The 22,514-nt window shown below is 40.1% G+C and overlaps 1 protein-coding gene across 2 annotated transcripts; it reads right to left on the bottom strand.

Annotated features, from left to right (window-relative positions):
* Positions 1 to 1,288: 1,288 nt before the first annotated feature.
* On the bottom strand, positions 1,289 to 20,716 carry LOC117292330 ((E3-independent) E2 ubiquitin-conjugating enzyme-like). 2 transcript variants are annotated; one of them, XM_033774354.1, is made up of 19 exons: positions 20,519 to 20,716; positions 19,388 to 19,555; positions 17,776 to 17,873; positions 16,389 to 16,449; positions 15,945 to 16,085; positions 15,295 to 15,422; positions 13,087 to 14,533; positions 12,542 to 12,644; positions 11,621 to 11,720; positions 10,403 to 11,273; positions 9,305 to 9,400; positions 8,251 to 8,399; positions 7,093 to 7,661; positions 6,632 to 6,738; positions 6,105 to 6,167; positions 5,661 to 5,864; positions 4,316 to 4,495; positions 3,241 to 3,320; positions 1,289 to 2,988 (listed from the first exon to the last, which is right to left on the bottom strand). In XM_033774354.1, exons 1-19 carry the CDS (start codon positions 20,714 to 20,716, stop codon positions 2,790 to 2,792), a joined length of 4,962 nt encoding a protein of 1,653 aa, XP_033630245.1. In that variant the 3' UTR covers positions 1,289 to 2,789. The 2 variants fall into 2 exon arrangements, with proteins under 2 accessions (XP_033630245.1, XP_033630246.1); XM_033774355.1 differs by having other exon boundaries at positions 7,093 to 7,658.
* Positions 20,717 to 22,514: the final 1,798 nt, after the last annotated feature.

Below are 22,514 nucleotides of genomic sequence, written 5' to 3'. Positions count from 1 at the left end.
TCAGAGGGAGCCGTTTCTCACAATATTTTATACCATCAACCTCTCCCCATTACTCACTGCAAGGCATTTAAAGAAAGATCTTTGGCCTTATGCATTGAAATCATCCTGCCGACCTCATAGAGGTGATATGACGCGACGACAATTCTTTTAGCCTCCACTTGAGGTCACCCCACCACAGTGATTCCAAGTTTATAAGGTCTACTCTAATATCACCCACAACAATACACTCATTCAAGTTTCTAAACAACAGAAACTATGGAATTCATGTAAGGTCTGTGAGTCCGATGCCAAGAATGGCTCTTGGACCCTTACTGGACCAGGAAGCATGCCTGTCCATTATTTCTTTCAGGACAGTTAGGAAAGCACCTAGTAATTTAAAAACCAAAAATAATTTCGTTATCCCCATGCAATTTATAATAACTAAATAATTGAATTGATCAGAGACAGCAAAACTTAGTGAAAGATCGTTGGAGTAAGCGAAGGGGAATGGATTTCAAAGATTTGCTCAATGATGAAAATGGAATCACACTAGTCAACTTTTGTAAAAAGTAAATTTGTGTGACTACAACAGGATTTTAGATTATATAAACATTACTTCGTGCGCTATATCTCATTCTCAACAACTCCACGCATCTATCTAGACACTCAAAGGACAAAACACAGAATTGGTGAAAATGGAACGGTTCTAATACGAAGCTCACTGATTGTAAAGACCCTACCAGCACCGATCGTCCACATCAAAGTCAAGATAATACCATATAACCCCCACCCGCAAACAATCGTGGTACCTTTTTTAAAGGTACCCTTTTTACGTCCCCAGCCGTGACACTTGTGTCCTTAAGCAAGACACTTCACCATTGCTTCGTCCTCCAGATTGGATGTTAAGCCATTAGTCCCATGTGTTATGTAACACATGTAAAAGAACCAAGTGCACTAATCGAAAAGAGAAGGGGTTCGCCCCCGGTGTTCCTGGTCTGATCGGCAGCAAATTGCACCACAGCACCTTGTTAAACAGTACATGGTGCTTTCAGAATTAGGTCTCATAATTCAAACGTACATTAGTCCCTTATCTTGCAGGAAATACTGTATGTTACAGCGCCAGGAGCGTCACTAAGTGATGGACATGTGCGCTATATAAGAAGCCACAATTTTTATTATAATTATTATAAGTTGATGCACCATTTGAAACCATTGCGATTTTGAAAGGTGGCATAACTGGGTGGAGTAGAGGATTGAAATTAATTTACCGTTCTAAAAAGATATGATGTTATTTAAGTTATTTCATTTATTTGTTCGGTAACATGACAGCAAATCACAAATGCAACCTTTCCACAGAATAGTTTTGATTGAAAATCATTAGTATTGATTGAAACGTTTTACATTTTGGACAAAATTGTTAGCATAATTGTGCTTTATAAATATTAAGACCTCACTACTTTAATAACATTTGGCTTTATAACGGGTGTTGTTGTCCACATCACCTTCTCACACACACAAATAAATTTTAAAAACCGTACATTTTTCAGTTGACAGAAAGAATTAGCTTAAACCGCGAAGATTGTGAAATATTTTAAATATTTAGTTTTGCGATCTTCTTTTGGGTTTCAATAAGCCACGGGGAGTCAGATTTAATGAATGTCTGGTACAATGACTTCTTTAGTCACAAGTTACTGCCACAATGTGAACTCCCCAGACTAAAGAGACAGTTGCTATGTCGCTTCATTCAGGGCAAGCTTTTGCGTAAGAGATGAAAAATAGCTATACACAATTCTGAACGAATGTGTACGGCACAATGGTAGCAGGGTTTGCTCAACTGGAGTTTGCTATGCAAAGGCTTGCCTGTACCATTTGACATAGCAACTGTCTCTATAGTCTGAGGAATTCAAATTTATGCAGTAAATTGTGACTAGGCAAGTCATTGTACAAGACATTTTTCAAATCTAACTCACAAATGACTTTATGTAACATTTATACCCACTTTACATATTAAGTATATTTTGATTTGTTCTCTTTGTCTAAAACAGCTACTCTGAGCATTCAATTGAAGCGAGCTTTGGATGATGCATTTCACAATCGCAGTGACATACACTAGGCAAGGAGTGCTGTCACATGTAAGTACATTTTTTTATTTTTTATTTTTTTTACAATACTTGGATTTCTTGTTATTGATTTGTGCAAGTCATAATGACAGACGTTACACCAATGGTTGTATAGGAGAGATCGTCTGTTGCTAGCTTGGCGTTTATATCTCCTTGTATGAGATTGCAGAGTTCCCTTGGCGGGAAGATCATTTAAACAAACAAACAAACAACATTGAAACTAATGGCAAGGGCCTGCGGTTTAGTGGCTTTGAGCCTGCAGTCTAGTGGCTTCGGCCCTGTGATCTAGTGGCCTAAGGCCTGTGATATAGTGGCCTCAGGCCTGTGATCTAGTGGCCTCAGGCCTGTGATCTAGTGGCCTCAGGCCTGTGATCTAGTGGCCTCAGGCCTGTGATCTAGTGGCCTCAGGCCTGTGATCTAGTGGCCTCAGGCCTGTGATCTAGTGGCCCCAGGCCTGTGATCTAGTGGCCCCAGGCCTGTGATCTAGTGGCCTCAGGCCTGTGATCTAGTGGCCTCAGGCCTGTGATATAGTGGCCTCAGGCCTGTGATCTAGTGGCCCCAGGCCTGTGATCTAGTGGCCTCAGGCCTGTGATCTAGTGGCCTCAGGCCTGTGAACTAGTGGCCTCGTGCCAGCAGTCCAGTGTAAAATAAGACTTACTGGTGGAAAAAGCCCATGCCGATCCTCAGAAACTACTCTGGGATTCCTGCTACACCTAGTGCTGCCCTGTACCCCCGTAGTGCCTGCCTTGTACTCAGCACGAACCCTCTTGAGAGTGGCAGAAGCGGGAACGCTGGCGCCGTGAAATCTTCTTGATCTTCTTTCCCTCTTGCTTGGCTACCCGGTGACCGATCACCAAGTGAAAGCCAGTGCTCAACACGTCTAATCATCCTGTAAAAATGAAGAAATGTAAATCTCTGGTCAGTCAGGACGACGCAAGACTTAGTAACCTAAAAAGGAAATATTTAGACGGCAGGTTCACAAACCTGCTCTAGTCCATTTTTCTTTGCTCAACACAAAATGGGTATCATGTATAAGAGCCTGGCTGGTAGAGCAGGCACTACCTTCCCAACTTAAAAGAGGTGTCAAGGGGATTTCTTTTAATAATGCAATGGTTGAAAACATTCTGGAGAATGTACGCACCTGTGACCATACTTGCGACAAAAGCTGACCGTCTCTTCATGAAACACTTCCGGGGGATTTGTTAACATCAGAGTCATTGACTGTATACAGATAATCAAAGAATAAGGTTAATTTTTAATAATAATAATAATATTGGAGTCATATACTGTAGTAGCCTTTGTATCCACTAAGGTGCTCATTCAGTAAGCTATCATTGTCTCATATTGCAGGGTCCCAAAAGGTAGTGTCAGCTCGCACTTTGCACCGTCTGCTTGCAGATGTGCATAATGCTTGATGTACATGTAGTGTTGTTTTATTCACAATTAATACATGTATGTGTACTTGCAGTGACGTGAATTGACTGTGAATCTCCAAGTGAATTGAATGCAAGGTTAAAGGTACATTTGTACAGATCTATACATCCAGTCAGGCTGGTAACTGTCATTATTAACGAGCCTGGAAGTGTGATTTCAGATATTCAGCTGTGAGTGTACTTTTGTCTATCATGTGTCATTGAGAGACACTGTCAAGAAATAGATGATGTCATCATATTGTGTCAACTAAGTCTGGTAGATAAGGCTAGTCAGGGGTGCCTTTTTGGCGGTCGTAACCAATGACTGTTATAGTTGAGTTAAAGGCAGTGGACACTATTGGTAATTACTCAAAAGAATTATTAGCATAAAACCTTTCTCGGTGATCAGTAATGGGGAGAGGCTGATGGTGTAAAACATTGTGAGAAACGGCTCCCTCTGAAGTGCTTTAGTTTTTGAGAAAGAAGTAATTTTCCACGAATTTGATTTAGAGACCTCAGATTTAGAACTTGAGGTCTTCGTGTGACATGAGTGTTTTTTTCTTTCATTATTATCTCGCAAGTTCGATGACCGATTCAGCTCAAATTTTCACAGGCTTGTTATTTTTTGCATATGTTGAGATACACCAACTGTGAGGGCTAGTCTTTGACAATTACCAATAGTGTCCACTGCCTTTAAGGTATGTAGCCAAGTAGTTGTGTTACATCATGTGTTACATCAAAATGCCTAGTCTTCATTGGCTAGTTTTTACAAAGTGGGAGGAGCCTGAGATGAGAGAAACCCACCTGAACCATCTTCAAGATGGCGGTCTCGTTGTACAGCCTGCTGTTCTCTGTTCCAGGCACCGAGTCCCTGTGCTTCTCATAGCCAGCCTCATTGTAGTAGGGCTCACTCACGAGGATCAGGCCTTGAATGGAGACTAGCACTTGCAGGAGGTTAGATTTGCTCGTCCATATCTCGCTGCCCTGTAAGAAGGAAGCGAGAAACAAATCATACAAAATGTACTAATAAATCCTCTCTAAGTGATTGTTCAAATAAAAACATTTTACATGTAAAACTCTGTAGAAAGCTTTTGTTCATGAAGATTCAGGGTCTTGTAAAAATAAATTCTGGTCCAGTAGACATTTTGAGTTACAAGCCCTGCAGGCTGGTGGAATAGTACCCCAAACTTAAGCCCTGTAGGGGAAAATAATAAATAGCCTGACATTTAAAGACACTAAGAGACTATTGGTAATTGTCAAAGACTAGCCTTCACAGTTGGTGTATCTCAACATAAGCACAAAATAACAAACCTGTGAAAATTTGAGCTCAATCGGTCGTCGAAGTTGCGAGATAATAATGAAAGAAAAAAGCACCCTTGTCACACGAAGTTGTGTGCTTTCAGATGCTTGATTTCAAGACCTCAAATTCTAAACCCGAGGTCTCGAAATCAAATTCATGGAAAATTACTTCTTTCTCGAAAACTACATTACTTTAGAGGGAGCTGTTTCTCACAATGTTTTATACCATCAACCTCCTCCCCATTACTCGTCACCAAGAAAGGTTTTATGCTCATAATTATTTTGAGTAATTACCAATAGTGTCCACTGCCTTTAACCCTAGCAGAGTCATTCTCAAAGGCTAAAAAAGTAAACAGTATTTCTAGGAACTTTTTGCTTTAATGCTGTACAATTGATAACAAATGTTCTTACGTGAAAAATAAACACACTTTTAAATTGATTGCATTGATTACCTTGTAAACCCTATAAGGTAATTTAAACACATTTTTGCATAGAACTGTGCAGTATTTTGACACCTGATTCTTGTGATCCTGTTAACATACTTTTCAGGCACCCACAGCAATTGTCGTGGTGTCCTATATGCTTTTGCTGTGGTGCCCTGTGCAAAATTCCAATACTTACAATTTTCCTCATAGAAGTGCCCCTGACCAGAGGAAAATGGCTGTGCCCCTTCAAGACTGAGGCTGTGTCCGAAACGACGACTTCGGCTACAGCTACGTCTAGATCAGCGCGTCTACCAGTGTTGAAGAATAGGCAGACGCGCGCGATCTAGCCGTAGCTGTAGCCGAAGTCGCCGTTTCGGACACGGCCTTAGGTTCAAGGGCTGTATTCTAAGCTGGTGCACACGTACCTTTCCTGTCCAGGTTCCAAGCAGGCTAATGCACACCTTGCCATCATTGTACAGGTTTGGGTTGAGTCTACCACTGCAGTAGGCGTGGAAGTGCATGACAGGCGGTGATTTAGGGTAGTCTTTGGGAAGACGGGCGTCAAAGTAAAAAAGCCCATTCTCGTATGGTGTGTTACTTGGGCCCTCGAAGAGCACAGAGAAGAGGTCCTGATGAAATGTGAAGGTGGAAAGTAGGTTTTAAACTTCGCATGGTGGAGATACAACAAAGGTTTGTCGTAACAATCTGTACGAGAGTAGAATTTGAAACTTTGCATGGTGGAGATACAATCTAGTAAGGTTTCACGTTCATGAATACAAAAGGGCAATCTCATCTTTCAGAATGTGCATCTTTTTAAGCAACGAAACTGAAATTTTGATAGTCTATAAACAGATGAACTGTTGGCTTACCATTCTATCAGCAAAACCTTTGACTCTAATGCCTTGTGGAAGTGATGTCTGGAGCAACCGCATCTACAGAAATAATGCACAAAGGCCTTCCTTATTAATACCAATGTGTAGATTGGTTTAGTTAGTTAGATCGTTCCCCTGTGCCAGGCACAAATACAGAGTATTGCCAGGTGAGGTTGGGATACAAATGTTGCTAAGCGAGTTTTGTTTTATCATAACCCTATTGTTTTTGAGTTGGGATCAATCTGTTGCCAAGTGGGATTGAAATCTCCCTCTTACTGAATGATTACGAACTCACTGTGGCAAAGAGGTATTTAGTTTTACTATTGAGATGTTAATAGTTAAGTGATTTTGGGTTGAATTAATCTACTGCAGAGTGAGAGAATCTCAGATCGGGAACTCGTTGCCACGTAGAGTTGAAAATCACAATCACATAGACAACAATTGGAAACTCACAAAAACCCTGTTAAATTCTTTGTAGGAACAAGGTGAGTGGTTGTATTTAAGGAACTTTGTTATTAGTTTACCTCTCTTCTCATGGTTAATGAGAACTGTTTGGGATCCTCTGGTTGGAATACAATACTGGCTGAATTGAACTGATGGTTCTCCGTCACCTCCTCCATTAAGAAGAAATCTAAACAGCAAAAACAATTAAAAGAAAAAACTCATTAGAAATATTTACACTTCTTCTCGTCCTTGGTTTCGTTACCAGAAACCTATAATAATAATAATTATAATTTGGGTAAATAACCAGCATTGGATTTGGAGAAAAACAAAACCTTAAATTGTTATTTTGGGATAAATTTCACTATTTTCTAATATCTCATTGGCAATAAATTGCTGAATGAGCATTTTAAAACCACATAACTGCTTCCTTTCTTAACAGTGAACTAACAGGGAGTACCTTTTAAATAACAAAACATAATCAATTTAAGAGAAGGTTCAAGACAAACTATAACAAATGGGAGAGGAAATCAAGAGTTCTCACTGTCACACGCTTGTGCAGATGCCGCATGTACTGTCCCTTCTTCCGATGTCTTCGGAGTTGCATCTTGGCTGTCAAGGTTACATTCCTCCTTCGGTTCTGTGACCCCAGGATCATCCTCTTTCTCAGATGAGGCTACAGTCTCTTGGGAAGTATGCTCCTCCACTACTGCGGATGGAGCAGGGATCTGTTCTGGGGAAGAGGCCACCTCCTTTTCTGCTTCAGGTTCCAGCTGACTCGCCTCGGACTGGAAACCATTTTCTAGATTAAATTTTTCTAGATTATCAGTTTCAGTGGTATCCACACTGTGGTTACCGTCCCGACTGTGCTCAATGTGACCGGGGCTGGACCCTCCGTGGATGTGGTTCGCATCCTGAGGCACCTCCATCAGGTTCTCAGGGATGGAGTTGGTGAAAGAGGCGAGCTGGTCACGGATGCGATGGAGGGCGGTACGGGTTTCCTCTATGTCTACTGTAATCTTGGAGAGTGAGTCGTCACCTTGGGGCTCAAGTGGTACCGCATCACCCATGTTACTCGCCATTATAAGGTCTTGTCTGTCATTAGGCGAGCTACTGAGAAGGAAAGTAGTAATAAGTAAACTGCTTTGAATACAAGTTTCAACTACTTAAATCTAAATAAACCCGTCATTAAGTAACCCACCATAAACGGATCAATAAGTAACCTCCTTAAAATAAACCCACCAAAAAAAGTAACCTACTCCAAATAAGTCTACCACTAAGTAACCTACTTCAAATAAACCCAACAATAAGTAACCTACTCCAAATAAGTATACAGTAAGTAACCTACTTCAAATAAACCCACCAATAAGTAACCTACTTCAAATAAGTATACAGTAAGTAACCTACTTCAAATAAACCCAATAAGTAACCTACTTCAAATAAGTATACAATAAGTAACCTACTTCAAATAAACCCAACAATAAGTAACCTACTCCAAATAAGTATACAATAAGTAACCTACTTCAAATAAACACACCAATAAGTAACCTACTTCAAATAAACCCACCAATAAGTAACCTACTCCAAATAAGTCTACCAATAAGTAACCTACTTCAAGTAAATGTATAAACTGGTGCAATATGAAAGTGAATAGAATTTACTTCATAATTTTTTTTTGGGGGGGGTAATTTTTGGTCCAAACCTTGCAATGTTGACTTCATCAGCAGCTCCTGAGGCATCACTTGCTGTTTCCCAGCTACTTGTGGATGAATCAGATGAGCCTTGTGATTGGTCTTCGTCTTTCCAATGAGCATCATCATGGTCATTATCTGACCAATCAGAATCACTGTCCTTTAAAGGTGAACAACAAATAGGAAGTGTGAAACTTAGAGACGGTTAAAAGAGACATAAACGACAAAACGCACTAAAAGAGAAAGCTGTAACGTAAACTTGGTTGTTATCTTTGGCTTTACAGCAGTAACAGGTTAAAAAGCTTCTGACTGGCACCCCTGAACAAAGATATTGCCAACATAGGGAGACTGCCAACATACAACTAGAAAGTCAGTTGTTAGTGCGCAGGCAGTGCAGAGTTCATTGGTTCAAATCCTGCTCCAGTAAACTTGTCTTTATTCAACCCAAAATCGTTTAAAATTTACCCAGTCAGTTTCCCTTGTGATTAAAAATTTGATACACAGAGTATAAGTCTTGACGTTTTGGACAGTATGCTCCGCGTCTTCAGGAGAAAGGAAGACGACACTGCTTAGGCACTGCTTTTTTTTTTAGCGGATGGGAGAGGGAGGTTTTAAAAAAAGATTTTTTATAAGTTTTGTTGACATGCCAAATATGAAATCAAGAGTAAAGAAATCATCACAATCACTTTAAAACAGAGGGTTTGTGTGTTTTTGATGTTTTCAATAGTTTTGTCAAACAAATTTAACTCTTTTCTGACATTTTCTGTAAACTTTTTCAAACAACTAAGCACAGTGTAGCCCAAGTAAATATTTGAAGAATTGTTCTTGCTTTGCCAACATGAATAAAAACCTTCTTTAAACATCTTTTCAAATCTGTACATTTTGAAAAAAATATCAGCTGAAAAATCTGGGCAGTAAAAGTATAAAGAGATACCCAGACATGGAAAAAAGAAATTGGTTGGGGGGTTTTGAACGGTCGGTCGGGGACGATCAACAATTTTTTTTTTTGTGGCCTTAAAACATCAAGTCTTGGCTTTATATCGTGAGTTGTGGGCATTTTCTTACCTCCTCCAGTTTGTACAGGTCCTGTGGTAGTACGGCACACTCCGATCCATCCACCCAGGCTACATGAATTTCCCCACTGGTGTTGATCCATCTCACCTTAAAAAAAAAAGGAGAGCAAAAAGAACTGACTGGGCGAGCAGTTTAGAACATCAAACTTCAGTTCTGGTGATTAAGCATAGAGCTATATATATTGACTAGAGCGCTAACACCCCGTTATACACGCACTAAGGATTTGAAGCCGTGTGGGCGAATCCGTGTTTTTGTACAAACCAATACAAAAGCTTGAAATTTTGTATGGCAATTGTACGGCTATTTGCATGATAGTGCGTTTGTTCTTTTTTTATGTGTCATCGAACAAGAAAATGTGAATGCCCAATCTGCTGATGAGCGTGCAATTTGCGAGCGTCATGTGCGTCATGTTTAAAAGGCGCGTATATTTTTTTTAGTAAGTCGAACATACGGTTTTCGTAGCGCGGACGTACGCAAATGGGCAGTCGCGTACGTAAGCGCACACGCCGAATGTAAAATAAATCGCGGCAATGTGTTTTCTCTTCAAATTAAAATCGTTCCATAGTCACGCAACACATCAAACATGTCTGCGCCGAGGATGGCTTCAAAACGCAGAGCAAGTTAGCGCTCTAGTCAATACATATAACTCTATGTGATTACGTCATTTAGGTGTAGGTTCGAATCCTGGTCATGACACTCATGTCCTTGAGCAAGATTCTTTACTATAATTGCTTCTCTTCACTCAGGGGCTATAAATGGGTACATGCGAGAGTAGAGGTTGATTATATGTTTGAAAAAGCCTTTAAAGCACCGCGACAGCCTGGGGCTGTATACTCCCCCAAGGAGCTGAGAAAGATTATAGTGATGTTATTGGTCGAACGACTAGGGCATTAAATAAAGTGAAGCGCATTGTAAAATGCGCTATATATGAACTATTTATTATTATTACTTTAATGTCAACAGGGAACCATGATGGCAAGCAGCCTCTTTTCAGTTTTCAGATTGTAAAATTTTGTCCATAAGTGTATGACTTGCTTTGAACTATTGTCAAACACATTTGGCTCTTTAGTCAGTTGAAGTCATGCTTACCTGACCAGCACAGGGCACTCCTTCGTCCTGATCACCACGAGTACTTTCAAAGTCAGAGGATTTACATTCTAAAGTTGGACAGCTCCCTGCTTGCGTTGCCAAGTCCTTCTTTAAGTTGGCCAAGTTCATTTGATCAACACTGGGCGTATCCTGATCAGGAGTCGCTTCTTTCTGTATCTCTACTTGTCCGAGTTCTTTGTCTGTTACAGGACTTCGAGATTCAGGGTGTAGTGTAACCGGAGAGTCTGTTTTGTGTAGCTGCGGGTTAGGAGTACTAGTCGATGGCGTTAATGAATCATTTAGGCAAGAATGAAGGCTGGTTGTGGTAGCAGCATCGACAGGTAATGATATATTGATCGTTTCGCTGGATGGATTTTCTTTCAAATGTTCTACATCCGTTATGTGTTCCACAGCTGCAGCAGCATCCCTCGGAGTGTCTTTGCAATTTACGGCGTCGGGGGCACAGGAGTCCGACAGGACACCGGGGTGTCCTGCAATGGCAATAGTAGCTATTTGTGTTGTACCCATTTGGGTATCAACAGCTGCATTACCTGTACGAGCACAGTCGCCTATATGGGAGTTTTCTTGACTCATTTGGGATATATTGTTACTTACATGGGTACTCGAGTCACCCGTTTGGGTACAGTCAATCCTTTCCTGATCTACCTGAAGTCCACCTATATGGGTACCATTAGCGCCTATCAGTGCACTGGGTGAGTTCAATTTGACGTCGGACTTGGCTTTCTTCATGGTTGCGATTCCCCGCTGGCTGTCGGCGATTCTTACGATAATGTCGCCCACGTTGAAGGTGAAGTCTGGATGAGGTGTCAGCTCGTAGACGCTCACTTCCTCGGTGTTGACTGGTGTTGGTCTATAAAAAAAGGCAAACATTTTAGCGAGATTCAAGGCTTGACAATAACAAATATCAATAGGCTTTTATATAGCGCTTATTCACCTTTTTACCTTGCATGATTTTAAAATTCTTGATCTGGTCTGCTCACAAACTGTAAGTTCAGAATTTCTTGTGATAAAGCTTTATCACGTCCGTCCCCACGATTTGATTTGTGGCAAGAAATTCTGAGTTTACAGTTTGTAAACGGACCTGTATGCCTGGCCTCATGCTATGAGTGAGTGGATTTAGGCTACTGTACCAAATCCAAACAGAACCATGATACTGGTTTAGTTGGGAACTAGAAGTGGTTAGGAGGGTTAACTTACACATTGCACTGTTGGTTCGGTCTCATGATCCACTGTATGAGACACGTTCTCTCCTTATGATCAGTCTTACAGACCAGACCGTACACATTCTCAAGAGACTCTGCAAAATAAAACAAAAAGGCATCAGGGTTCCAGATGTTACAGTGACCATCAAAAATATGCTTCTCTGAATGAGTTTTGTGACTTGAATACAAGCTGTTTCACAGTGTGTATTTAGGCATTAAACAGTTAGCAACAACAAAAGGCCATGTGTAAAAGCACCATCTTAAAAATATACCGCCATGCATCTTGGCAAACCGAAAACAGCTACAAAATAAATCAAGGTCTTAATAGATTATATGTATGGCATTGATTTAAAATCAGCACATCATGATGGTTGCTGTTTTCACTTGGAATTGGATTTCATCCAGAGTCGTTTGCCTGTCGATGATGAGCATTGGGACATGCTATGAGATTAAAATTGATTTCAAATCCAAGTAACAAGCCCCCCACCCTTAACCCATCTTTTTGTGAAAAACCTTAAAGGCAATGAACACTATTGGTAATTGTCAAAGACTAGCCTTTGCAGTTGGTGTATCTCAACATAAAATGCATAAAATAACTAACCTGTGAAAATTTGAGCTCAATCGGTTGTCAAAGTTGCAAGATAATAATGAAAGAAGAAAACACCGTTGTCACACGAAGTTGTGTGCATTTAGATGGTTGATTTCGAGACCTCAAGTTTTAAATCTGAGGTCTCGACATCAAATTCGTGGAAAATTACTACTTTCTCGAAAACTATGGCACTTCAGAGGGAGCCGTTTCTCACAATGTTTTATACCATCAACCTCTCCCCATTACTCTTCAGCAAGAAAGGTTTTATGCTAATAATTATTTTAAGTTATTACCAATAGTGTCCACTGCCCTTAACTGTTATCTTACCGTTATTCTTGGTGACAAAGTCTCCAGGGAAGAACTCTAGCTCATCCAGCTGGTGGACTGGAACCAAATCGGCTGATACCACACCCCGCTCTAATGTCCCATCCTGGTGGCAAGATTCATAAATAAAACAATGTCTTTTTTTTAGTTGAAAAAGTATAAATAATACAAAATTCCCTCTGAAGTTAGAACTTTGCAAGTTGTTTCTCAATTTTTATCTTGCCTTCATGACCACTACCTCACTAGTTACCTGTAATTTGGGGCTCTGTGTTTTTTCTTAACCATCTTGCATTACGTAGCTGTTATTGTATTACAAATTTGTCTGTTTTGTATTATATGGGTATTTTTTTTGTAATTTTTAACAGTTTTTAATATACATAAATTTTAATGGGTTTTTTTCACAGTTGTTTTTGCTTTTTTACCGTTTTATTCTGATGTGTGATCAAGGGTCCCCATTTAGTGGGCCCGCAGGCTGGGCCTCCATGTAATTACTGGCCTCCTGTTAACAGAAAATACTCAACAAGACTTTCTGAAAAAGGATGTCTTACCTGCCACATGACATCTGCAAGTGTCCATGTGTGGGTGACCTCCACGCATACCCTCTCCCCAACTTCTAGCGGCCTTGGAGGGGGTCTTCGCTTAGGAGCCATTCGCATATGTTGCTTCTTGGTGTGTCTGTGAAGAAGACTTGACACAACTTTGTGTCGTCTGCTGCCCTCCCCCTTGGAGGACGCGTTAGAGTCTGTCTGACTCCCTGCATCACTGTCCTCCGAAGATCCCTCCGAAGAATCCTCCTCCCAAACTTCCTCACCATCTGACGATCTGCTCCCATCTTTCTCTTCCTCACATTTCCGTTTGTTTCTGCTCTTCAACATCATTCCCCTGATTCGCCGTAAATTTTTACTGCTGGTTGACTTCCCCACAGCTGCTCCCAACTTCTCCACCTCTGCGTCCCCCACCTCCTTGCTGCTGCTGGCAAGAAGATGCGCATCAGTTAACTTGAGAAGATGTCTGACCTGAGTGATGATATCCTTTGTAGACTCAGTTGAGGAATTCTCCATCAAAGTCTTTAAGTCCTGAAGACGGCTCGCATCCTGTGAGAGATATCCTTGAGGCTGTTCGGCCCGAGCTAGTAGCTCCTGTAAGCCTTCATTTATCTTCTGCTCTGTTTGATAATCTTGGCCGTCTATCCCGTCCGAGTTTGCGATTCTCTCATGGTATTCACTCAGCTGGGAGAGTCCGAGCAGACACGATAAAGCCTTCTGCTCCGCACTCTCAGTAATATTTGCACAAGCCGCCCCCGATAATTCCTTCATATTCTCTGATAACTGACCTTTAATAGCTTGTAGTTTACCCAAGCTATCTAGAAATTCATCCACATACCCAAGTAGATCTGCAATATTCTCTTTCCTTGGAGAATCTACAGCTTCACTGTTACTACCCACCACTGCACCACTGCCAGCTCCACCCGCACCCCCAGAAGCCATTGCTGTATCATCAGGTGCTTTATTTACAGCATTGGAAGTGTCCTGAGTACTGCTTATAGCTTCATTAGTACAGCTCCCAGCTCCATTGGTTTCACTTCCAATGTTTGTCTCTGTAGAAATCTCCTTGGTGGTCTTTATGGCACCACTACTTGAGTCCATCGACCCAATCAAAGCTTCTTCAGTCTTAGGGCTAGCCTGCATGGCGACACTACTAGTCTCCTCAGTTTTGTCACAACACTCCTTGGGATCCTCAGGTACCTGATGGCTCTTTGGTTCACCTCCACCAGAAACCCTTTCACTTTGTGAGTCCATTTTCTTTAAATCGGATTCACCCATCTTTCCCAGATTTACTTCAGGAATTCCTTCTGTTTTTAGAGGTTGTACAAAGCTGCTGATATTACCTCTTGTCACTGGCCTAGGATAATCTAAATCTCCCGCTCGAATTTTGTACATGACCTTGTCTCCAATTTGAGTACTTGCTGCGATGAAGTATGACAGCGGCTTGACCCTAGGGAAGAATACCATTTAAAGTCAACTCCAACACAAAGATTACACAATTTCCAGATCTCTTCAAAATCACCTGGAGGATTTTGATGTGATTGAAGTATTTAGGGCATGTTTGACAGTCATCTGCATAAAGGCAATAATGATTTATACATGAAGTTCATTTTGTCAGCTTAAAGACACCGGACACTATTGATAATTGTCAAAAACCAGTCTTCTCACTTGGTGTATCTCAACATAGGCATAAAATAACAAACCTGTGAACATTTGAGCTCAATTGGTCGTCGAAGTTGCGAAATAATAATAAAAGAAAAAACACCCTAGTAACACGAAGTTGTGTGCTTTCAGATGCTTGATTACGAGACTCAGATTCTAAATCTGAGGTCTCAAAATCAAATTCGTGGAAAATTACTTCTTTCTCGAAAACTACGTCACTTCAGAGGGAGCAGTTTCTCACAATGTTTTATACTATCAACCTCTCCCCATTTATGCTAATAATTATTTTGAGTAATTACCAATAGTGTCCACTGGCTATAAGGTAGTTTGTGCAGTTTGTATGGATTTCATTTAAATTGGTTTTGCTTATCTGGAGCTCCTGATAATTTACTTGACATCAAGAAAACAAACATTTTCAAGAAAAAAACATTTGTTTATGGATTTTGATTATTTCTTTCAAAATTAATCGTTTGTCTTTGTGATCATTGTGAAAGCTATCATGACTTTTGTAAATTCCCCTTGAACTCCCCTGAAACAGCATCTCTGTACCTTAACAGCATCTCTTCTGTGACTTTCCTTGGAGGTGGCTGAAGATCATATTGATCCGTGCAGTCTGATTCTGGATCCTTCCATAATCCCCTTGTCTGCCAATGTACCTCCAGTTCAGTCACCTTGACCTTGGAAAAGATAATAACAAATTTATATCATCAAATTGAGACCATTCCAACTCCATCCTTCAGACCAGTCAGTCTGGGATCTTCCTCATGGGGCCTGGGTAGCTGGGGTCGTAATACCTCAATCCTCGATGGTATCGGAGCTACCAGCTGGAACAGGTCACATGTGAATGTCATTGTTTGCTTGTGTATTTTGCGTAGGTATGCTATTGCTAGTTAGCGTGAAAAACTGACGACCACTTTGGGTATGTTAGCTAGCGTAGAAAATGGCCGATTGTTCTTGAGTTTGCTTTCCCCAAAACATTAAGTTTTGTTGGAGTTAAAAAGTATCTTGCTATGAGGACACAAGTGCCAGGATCGTGACTTGAACCCACAATCTGCTGATCAGAAACACCAGAACTCGATTTTGGTGTGCTTAACTGCTCGGCCACGCCACCCCACCATTGTGTGTGTCCTTCAGAAAAATCCAATAGTAAGGCAGATACAGATTCATTTAGACTGACTGGAAGATAATATGAGCCCTACCTCTTCCACTGTTACAGTGAAGCTGGCTTTGCTGCTTAGTATCGGCTGCTGTCCACTCAGCCATGTAGCGTTCTTGAAGGTTGTGGCTGGTCCTCGTAAAACCTGACCCGGAAAGAACCCATCACAGCTGAATGCAGAGTCCTAGGGGAGAAACAGGAAGAGAGAACAATTCCACCTGTTCTGATAGTCAGACACCTTCATAGAACCGACAGCACTCACATCAACTGCCATGGTGCCCTGTGCTTTGGCTATGGTGCCCTTTGAAATTTCCAATACAAATTTAAGGCAAACAAATTAATCTGCTCAGATTTAACACAACTATTTGGAACTGGCAACTTGAGCGCCTCAGTCAGTGAAATCGGACTCAATTAATTTATAACCAATTGTAAAAACAATTTGCATTTAAACAAAAACTCACAACAACAATATTGAACAAATGTGTACCTCGTCTGTGTAGTCATGAACATCGGTCAGTCTACAGGCGCTGTCATCTGATAGAGCACACCTAGGAAGGAAACAACAAGGATTTTACTGTAAGATCCGAGCCTTAACTTATAGTCAAAGGCTCCACTTAGAAGCAGTCCTGGTGTTTACTCAAAGTTGATTTTACAATGGAGTTAGCCTGGTTGGGTGGAAGTATAGCCCCTTTCACACGAGCGCTGCAAACGCGGGTCCCTGGTTAAGGGCGCCAGCCGTCTGTCACCTTTACCGCGTGCGATTTTTTTTAGCGAGCATTCACACGACACGCACACACACACACATGTAAACATACGTCCCTCGTTTGGGTAGGCGTACTGCATGGACAAAAGTCTACAAGCAAGAGGCTTGAGTTAAAACAAAAACCTTACAGTTAAAAGGAATAAAATAAATCAATTTCATTGAAATCAGTTAAGTCACATAAAATGTAGAATATTTTAAAAACATTTGCGATAACGTAACTCTCATCCCGTCGGCCGGCGGGAAGGGGGTTACGTTTTCGAAGCTAAAAAAAAGAAAAACACAAAATTCCACGATTCAAATAGCTTTTTGGACGTTAAAAATACTACATTGTTGAATGGAAATGCTTTTTAGATATGAAATTATTGATGAGACATACCAAATAATGAATTAAAACATCGAAAAGCTTAGCCAAATGACGTATTCTGCTTGCGATTGAACGATGTTTTTGCTTCAAGGTTTGAGCTTGTCTTGAAATGCAGCGATCCAGCAACGTCGAGTCATGATCGAGTCGAAGAAAAACACAAAATTCCATGATTCAAATAGATTTTTGGACGTTAAAAACGCTACATTGTTGAATGAAAATGTTTTTTAGATATGAAATTATTGATGAGACATAACAAATGGTGAATTAAAACATCGAAAAGCTTTGCCAAATGACGTATTCTGCTTCCGTTTGAACAATGTTTTTGCTTCAAGGTTTGGGCTGGTCTAGCATCCGGCCACAAAACCCACCAGCCAAACGGATCGTAGTCCAGCGTTGAGCAGATATACATGTACATGTATGTATATGTACATATGCATGCTTTAGTTCGCCCATTTCTTCCTCCATAATTCTTCACGTGTCAACGCAGCGGTCCCTCATTACGATCGCAGGCATTCGGTTCAGACGATGGCTCCCCGTGATTATAACATCGATGCGATTTTTTGGAGGAGGTCTCGATCTGTGTTATGAACAACACGGGACCCAGGTAATTTCGTAACATACATAGCATTCACACGACGTGGATTTGCGATTTCATAACATCGATGTTATGAAATCGCACGGGACCCTCGTTTGCAGCGCTCGTGTGAATGGGCCTTATGAGAAATAACAATATCAAAAGCTTATCACCTTGCTCCATTCTTCAGGCAGACAATGAGCTGCACATACAGGTTTCTGACAACACCAACCCAAGATCCCATTACAACATGTCGGCTTGGTGTATACTTCTGTTGAAAGAATAACACAAACAATAAACACTAATAATTTGGTTTCGCTGTACATCCATGAATGATTAGCACAGTATAGCCATGGAGATGGTATAACTCAATAACTCAAAGTTGGCTATGAAAAATTGCTATTATTGTCTATAGTACAGACTTGTCCTTAGTGTCACTCTCAGTCTTGGTCTTGATGGTGAGAGCTCACCTAGTCTTTGACTTTGTGGTCTCGACTACAACACTGCCACTACTACAAACTTAGCCAAACTGAGGAGTTAATATAGGAGTAGTTGAGGTGGCCCCTTACAAAAAAGTTCTATAGAACTCTATAGAAGGGTCTATAGAGCTCTATAGAGCTCTATAGAAATCCTGAAAATCTATAGATAGGCAAAAAAAAATCTATAGAATAATTATTTTCTATAGATGTCTATAGAAATGTGAAGGCAAAATCTCTATAGAGAAAATTCTCTATAGAATTCTCTGTAGTGATCTTGCAGTAAAGAAAATGTTCTGTAGAATTCTCTGTAGTGCTATTGCAGTAAAGAAAATTTTCTATAGAATTCTCTGTAGTGATATTGCAGTAAAGAAAATGTTCTGTAGAATTCTTTGTAGTGCTATATTGCAGTAAAAAAAATGTCCTATAGAATTCTACAAAGCGCTGAATTTCTCTAAAGAGAAAGTCTTCTTTAATAGATTTTGTACTGATTTTTGAAAACCCAAGCTGTAACTGAGCGAATTGACTCTATACACTGCCCTATAGAACTCTATACACTGCCCTATAGAACTCTATACATATCTATATACATTTCTATTAAACATTCTATAGAGGTTGCTATAGATGTCTATAGAAATTGTATAGAAAAGTGGCCCAATTTTCTAAAGAAACTCTATAGGTTGTATAGAATTTCTTTAGAAATTGTATAGAAATTGTATAGATTTTGTATAGATATGTGTATAGATATTGTATATATTCTGTATAGAAATTTTATAGAAATTATTTACAAGGGTTCTATACCCTTTTCTATAGAAATTTGTATAGAATTTCTATAGTTTTTTTTTTATAGAATTCTATAGAGTTTTTTTGTAAGGGGCTACACAGGGCTCAAGATTAACACTGGACCATAGGCCTCAGGCCTGTGGTTTTACTGGTCATGTGTGTTTCACTTGAATAAAATACAAATTTGTGTTGTATCTTTGTGATCAAATGTTTGATTCTGGTCTTATAAAATACATTTTGGTCCAGTAAAAAATTCGAGCTGCACAAGCCCTGCAGTCATTTTGATTTTACCAAAAATTTGAGTCCTGCTACAGGGTTTTAAAATTGTACTTTGTTATTATTATTTATTCAGCATTAAAAACACATACATCTTGTACAGACAACATACATTCAAAGAGAATTGGCAGAACAAAAAAGTTACAATAAAGCCAGAGGCAATGCCCAATTAAAAAAAAAGTTTACTAAAAATTGTGGCCAGGAAGGCCCTTCAATACCAATACCTCTGGTTACACACATGCATACTGACCATTATGTGTTCCAGGTCCTGGCTGCTCACATCATACACCATTTGTTTGGTACGAACCACCTGGAGATGGCAAGAGACACTGACAGCACGTACGATTCCCCGCTGCGAATACCCCATGTTACGTCGTACTGCATCCCCAGGCATCAAAGAGCGATCATAAAGGTTCACCTACATGTACAAGCCATGAAATGGGAAAGAAACGTGTTATTTTTGATAGGTTTCAAATTTGCAGATGGAATTAAGGTTCACCTACATGTACAAGCCATGAAATGGGAAAGAAACGTGTTATTTTTGATAGGTTTCAAATTTGCAGATGGAATTAAGGAACCGAGTATTCTTTGTTGAACTGGTATTGTTTTAACAAAGAATGACATGTTTTGGTAGGGACAACTTTCTTGCACATGCCAGTGTTTTGAAACATACCACTCAAAACAATCAGTAAGTCGCCCTGCGGTGCTGCTGCTGGTACGATATCAGTCAGCTAAACTGAATGAAAATCTATTTTTTGTTTCCGATTAAAGAAAGCCATCTTTCCCGAAAGACCAAACAGTCTGCTTGCAGACTTGCCAATTGTGATCAAGCCTCCCCCAAAGCGAGAAAGAGTGTACCATTTTGTCAAGATCATCACTATCAGTATCAGTCTTTAATTAAGTTTTACAGGGTCATCAATAATCAGTGAGGATCAGACTTGTTCCATAAATATTACATCCATCATGACATTATTTTACTCATATTACTTATAGTACCTAAAAATAAGTAAGTAGTTATTTAACTTTGAAAAAATTAAATAACACAGGACAGAGGGCGGGGCATGCAGGGTACATTTGAATTGAGTTTATCTGCCAAAACACAATAATTAATATAAATATATATAATAAATATACAAACACATGACAAGCAAAAAGTGAGTATAAACATGTATCTGGTTGGAAATAGAATATCCAAGTGGTACATGAGGTTGTTTTTATAAAATGAGGCCGAAGTGTGCCTTTAAAAAACCGGCCTTTCACGATAATGAGTTAGAATCCCTTTAATTTAAACTGTTATTGTTAAAAAGGTCGAGTTGTCTTATTGACGTATTGACGGCTACAGAACTGTCAGATTGACAGATGTTGATTATTCATTGAATACCTTTCCCTCTCCAACGACCTCCTCTCTCCCTCGAGGGTACCAAGCCACCCTCACATATCCCTTCTTGAGCATTTCTTCCTCATCTTCAGAATCGTCCAAGCTGTTAAACCCATCGAAGTTCCGTACGACCAGGCCGAGTTGCAATGCACCACGGTGAATGCGGCGAACGACGTCCTCTTCGAACAAGGTGGACGCCATTTTGTGACGATCACCGGCTGACGGTATCCAGGAGGAGATAATGCAGGCTGCTATCTCTGGAGCGCCTTTAAGCGCGGTTGTTGAATAATCTGTAAATGCTCTTAAATTAAATCCAACAGTAACATCTATTTTTCCCAATCATGCACAATAAACTTGAAATGTTTTAGTTTTAATCTTTTCGCTTGTCTTTAATAATGTAACCCTGGAAACCAAGTTAACACAAAACTCTTTCTCACTACCGTTAAATGGTTTAAAGGGCGACACTCCGTGCACTTCAAAAACTGCATCCCGCGATCGAGAGATGGTTGTGCGAAGGGCGTGTTTACATTTTTTCGTTTTTGATAAATTGATTTTTTTCTTGGATTAATTATCAGGCAGTATGCATACTTCTGTATAGAATGGATCGGTCTTTTCGTTGGTGTGAAAATATTGACTGACTGTGTTTAGAAATAATGTTCTGGATTCGTTTGAAATCGGGATGTTAGGCACCCCCATGAAGTCCGTATTGTTAATTTTATTGATGCACATATTGCGCAATATTTTAAAACTCACAAACCTAAGCCCAAGAACTATTTTATTTTTTTGTAACAAGACCCCTCATAGTTTATGTGATGATGACTTAGCTCAACTTACGGTTTTGCTTAGCAAAGATTCGAGATAATAGAAATGCAGTAACACAAATCATCAAAAAGGACTGCTATAATAGGCGAGGCTAAAGAGTTTGTTTTTGTTTTTATTTATTCATTTGTTTTGTTTGTATGCAATGTTCGCCCAAACAATGGTATATACTGAGCGTATTAAAACAGTAAGGAGAGTAGTTTTTTTTTAAAGGATGAACAATCATGATATTTCCAAGCCGGCCCTTGTACTTTTTGTAGTGCTCTGTGGCGAGGGTCTCTGGCCCGTCAGAGGCACATTCGTTGAGATGGTTGTTATAATTAATTGCTGTAATTTTGCGATTAGATAGAAGCACCTTTTCGGGGGACATAAATAATATTATAGGTACAATACAATCCATGTGGGGCCACATACTGCACACTGTGCTACATTTTTACCAACAATAGCCCTAGCATCCATCATCCACCACGTGACACACAGAAAACTTTCCACCATTGTCGCAACTCTGTTTCTCTAATAATATCTGTTCAACATGCCCGCCCACTCAAGCAACCTTCATCTGTTGGTTTTTGTTTTGACAGCAAAGTGCATATGCAAGTAACAAGTGAAGAGATATTTTATTATTTTCAGTAGTATAATGCACATTCAGATTAACATCGGGTCGGGTAGCATCGGGCCTATTATTGTTTGTGTTTGTTTGTTTTTTGGGGGTTTTTTTTTTTGGGGGGGGGGGGTAATTTTTGGTGGTGATGAAATTAGTTCATTTCCAATTGTGGTGTGTGATGGTTTGGGGTTAAATTACATGAGTGTCCGTATCACGCCACCACTTTTTCATTCGATATGAAATAGCATAGTTAGGCATATTCTATTTTACCTCATGAGCTATCCCTTTTTGTAATAATGACTGAACAAGTGGGGTGGCAGGATACGGGAAGTTATCAACATTTTACGGGCATGCCATCAGGGGAAATTTCAAGGGGGAGTCGCAAAAAGGTGGGCCTAAGGTTATCCCCTGCCCCGGACCCTGCTGAGTCTTATACCTGTTTAAACATCAATAAAGGGGCTTTACAATTATTTGGGTATTTTATAGGTGCATCATAAATCTGGGCCCAATATCATAGAGCTGCTAAGCACACAAATTTGCTAGCATCAAATTTTTGCCTTGATAAAAACAGATACC

This window comes from Asterias rubens, chromosome 7, assembly GCF_902459465.1.
Source record: "Asterias rubens chromosome 7, eAstRub1.3, whole genome shotgun sequence".
In the NCBI taxonomy this organism is placed as follows: domain Eukaryota; kingdom Metazoa; phylum Echinodermata; class Asteroidea; order Forcipulatida; family Asteriidae; genus Asterias; species Asterias rubens.
Note: the sequence above shows the minus strand (reverse complement) of the source record. Positions and strands in the feature narration are given on the sequence as shown.

Coding starts and splice junctions, on each gene's coding strand:
- LOC117292330 (XM_033774354.1), bottom strand. CDS start 20,716: ATGGCGTCCACCTTGTTCGAAGAGGACGTCGTTCGCCGCATTCACCGT. Junction 19,556..20,518: donor AGGTCGTTGGAGAGGGAAAG/GTATTCAATGAA, acceptor TTGTACATGTAG/GTGAACCTTTATGATCGCTC. Junction 8,400..9,304: donor ACCTGTACAAACTGGAGGAG/GTAAGAAAATGC, acceptor TCACCTTTAAAG/GACAGTGATTCTGATTGGTC.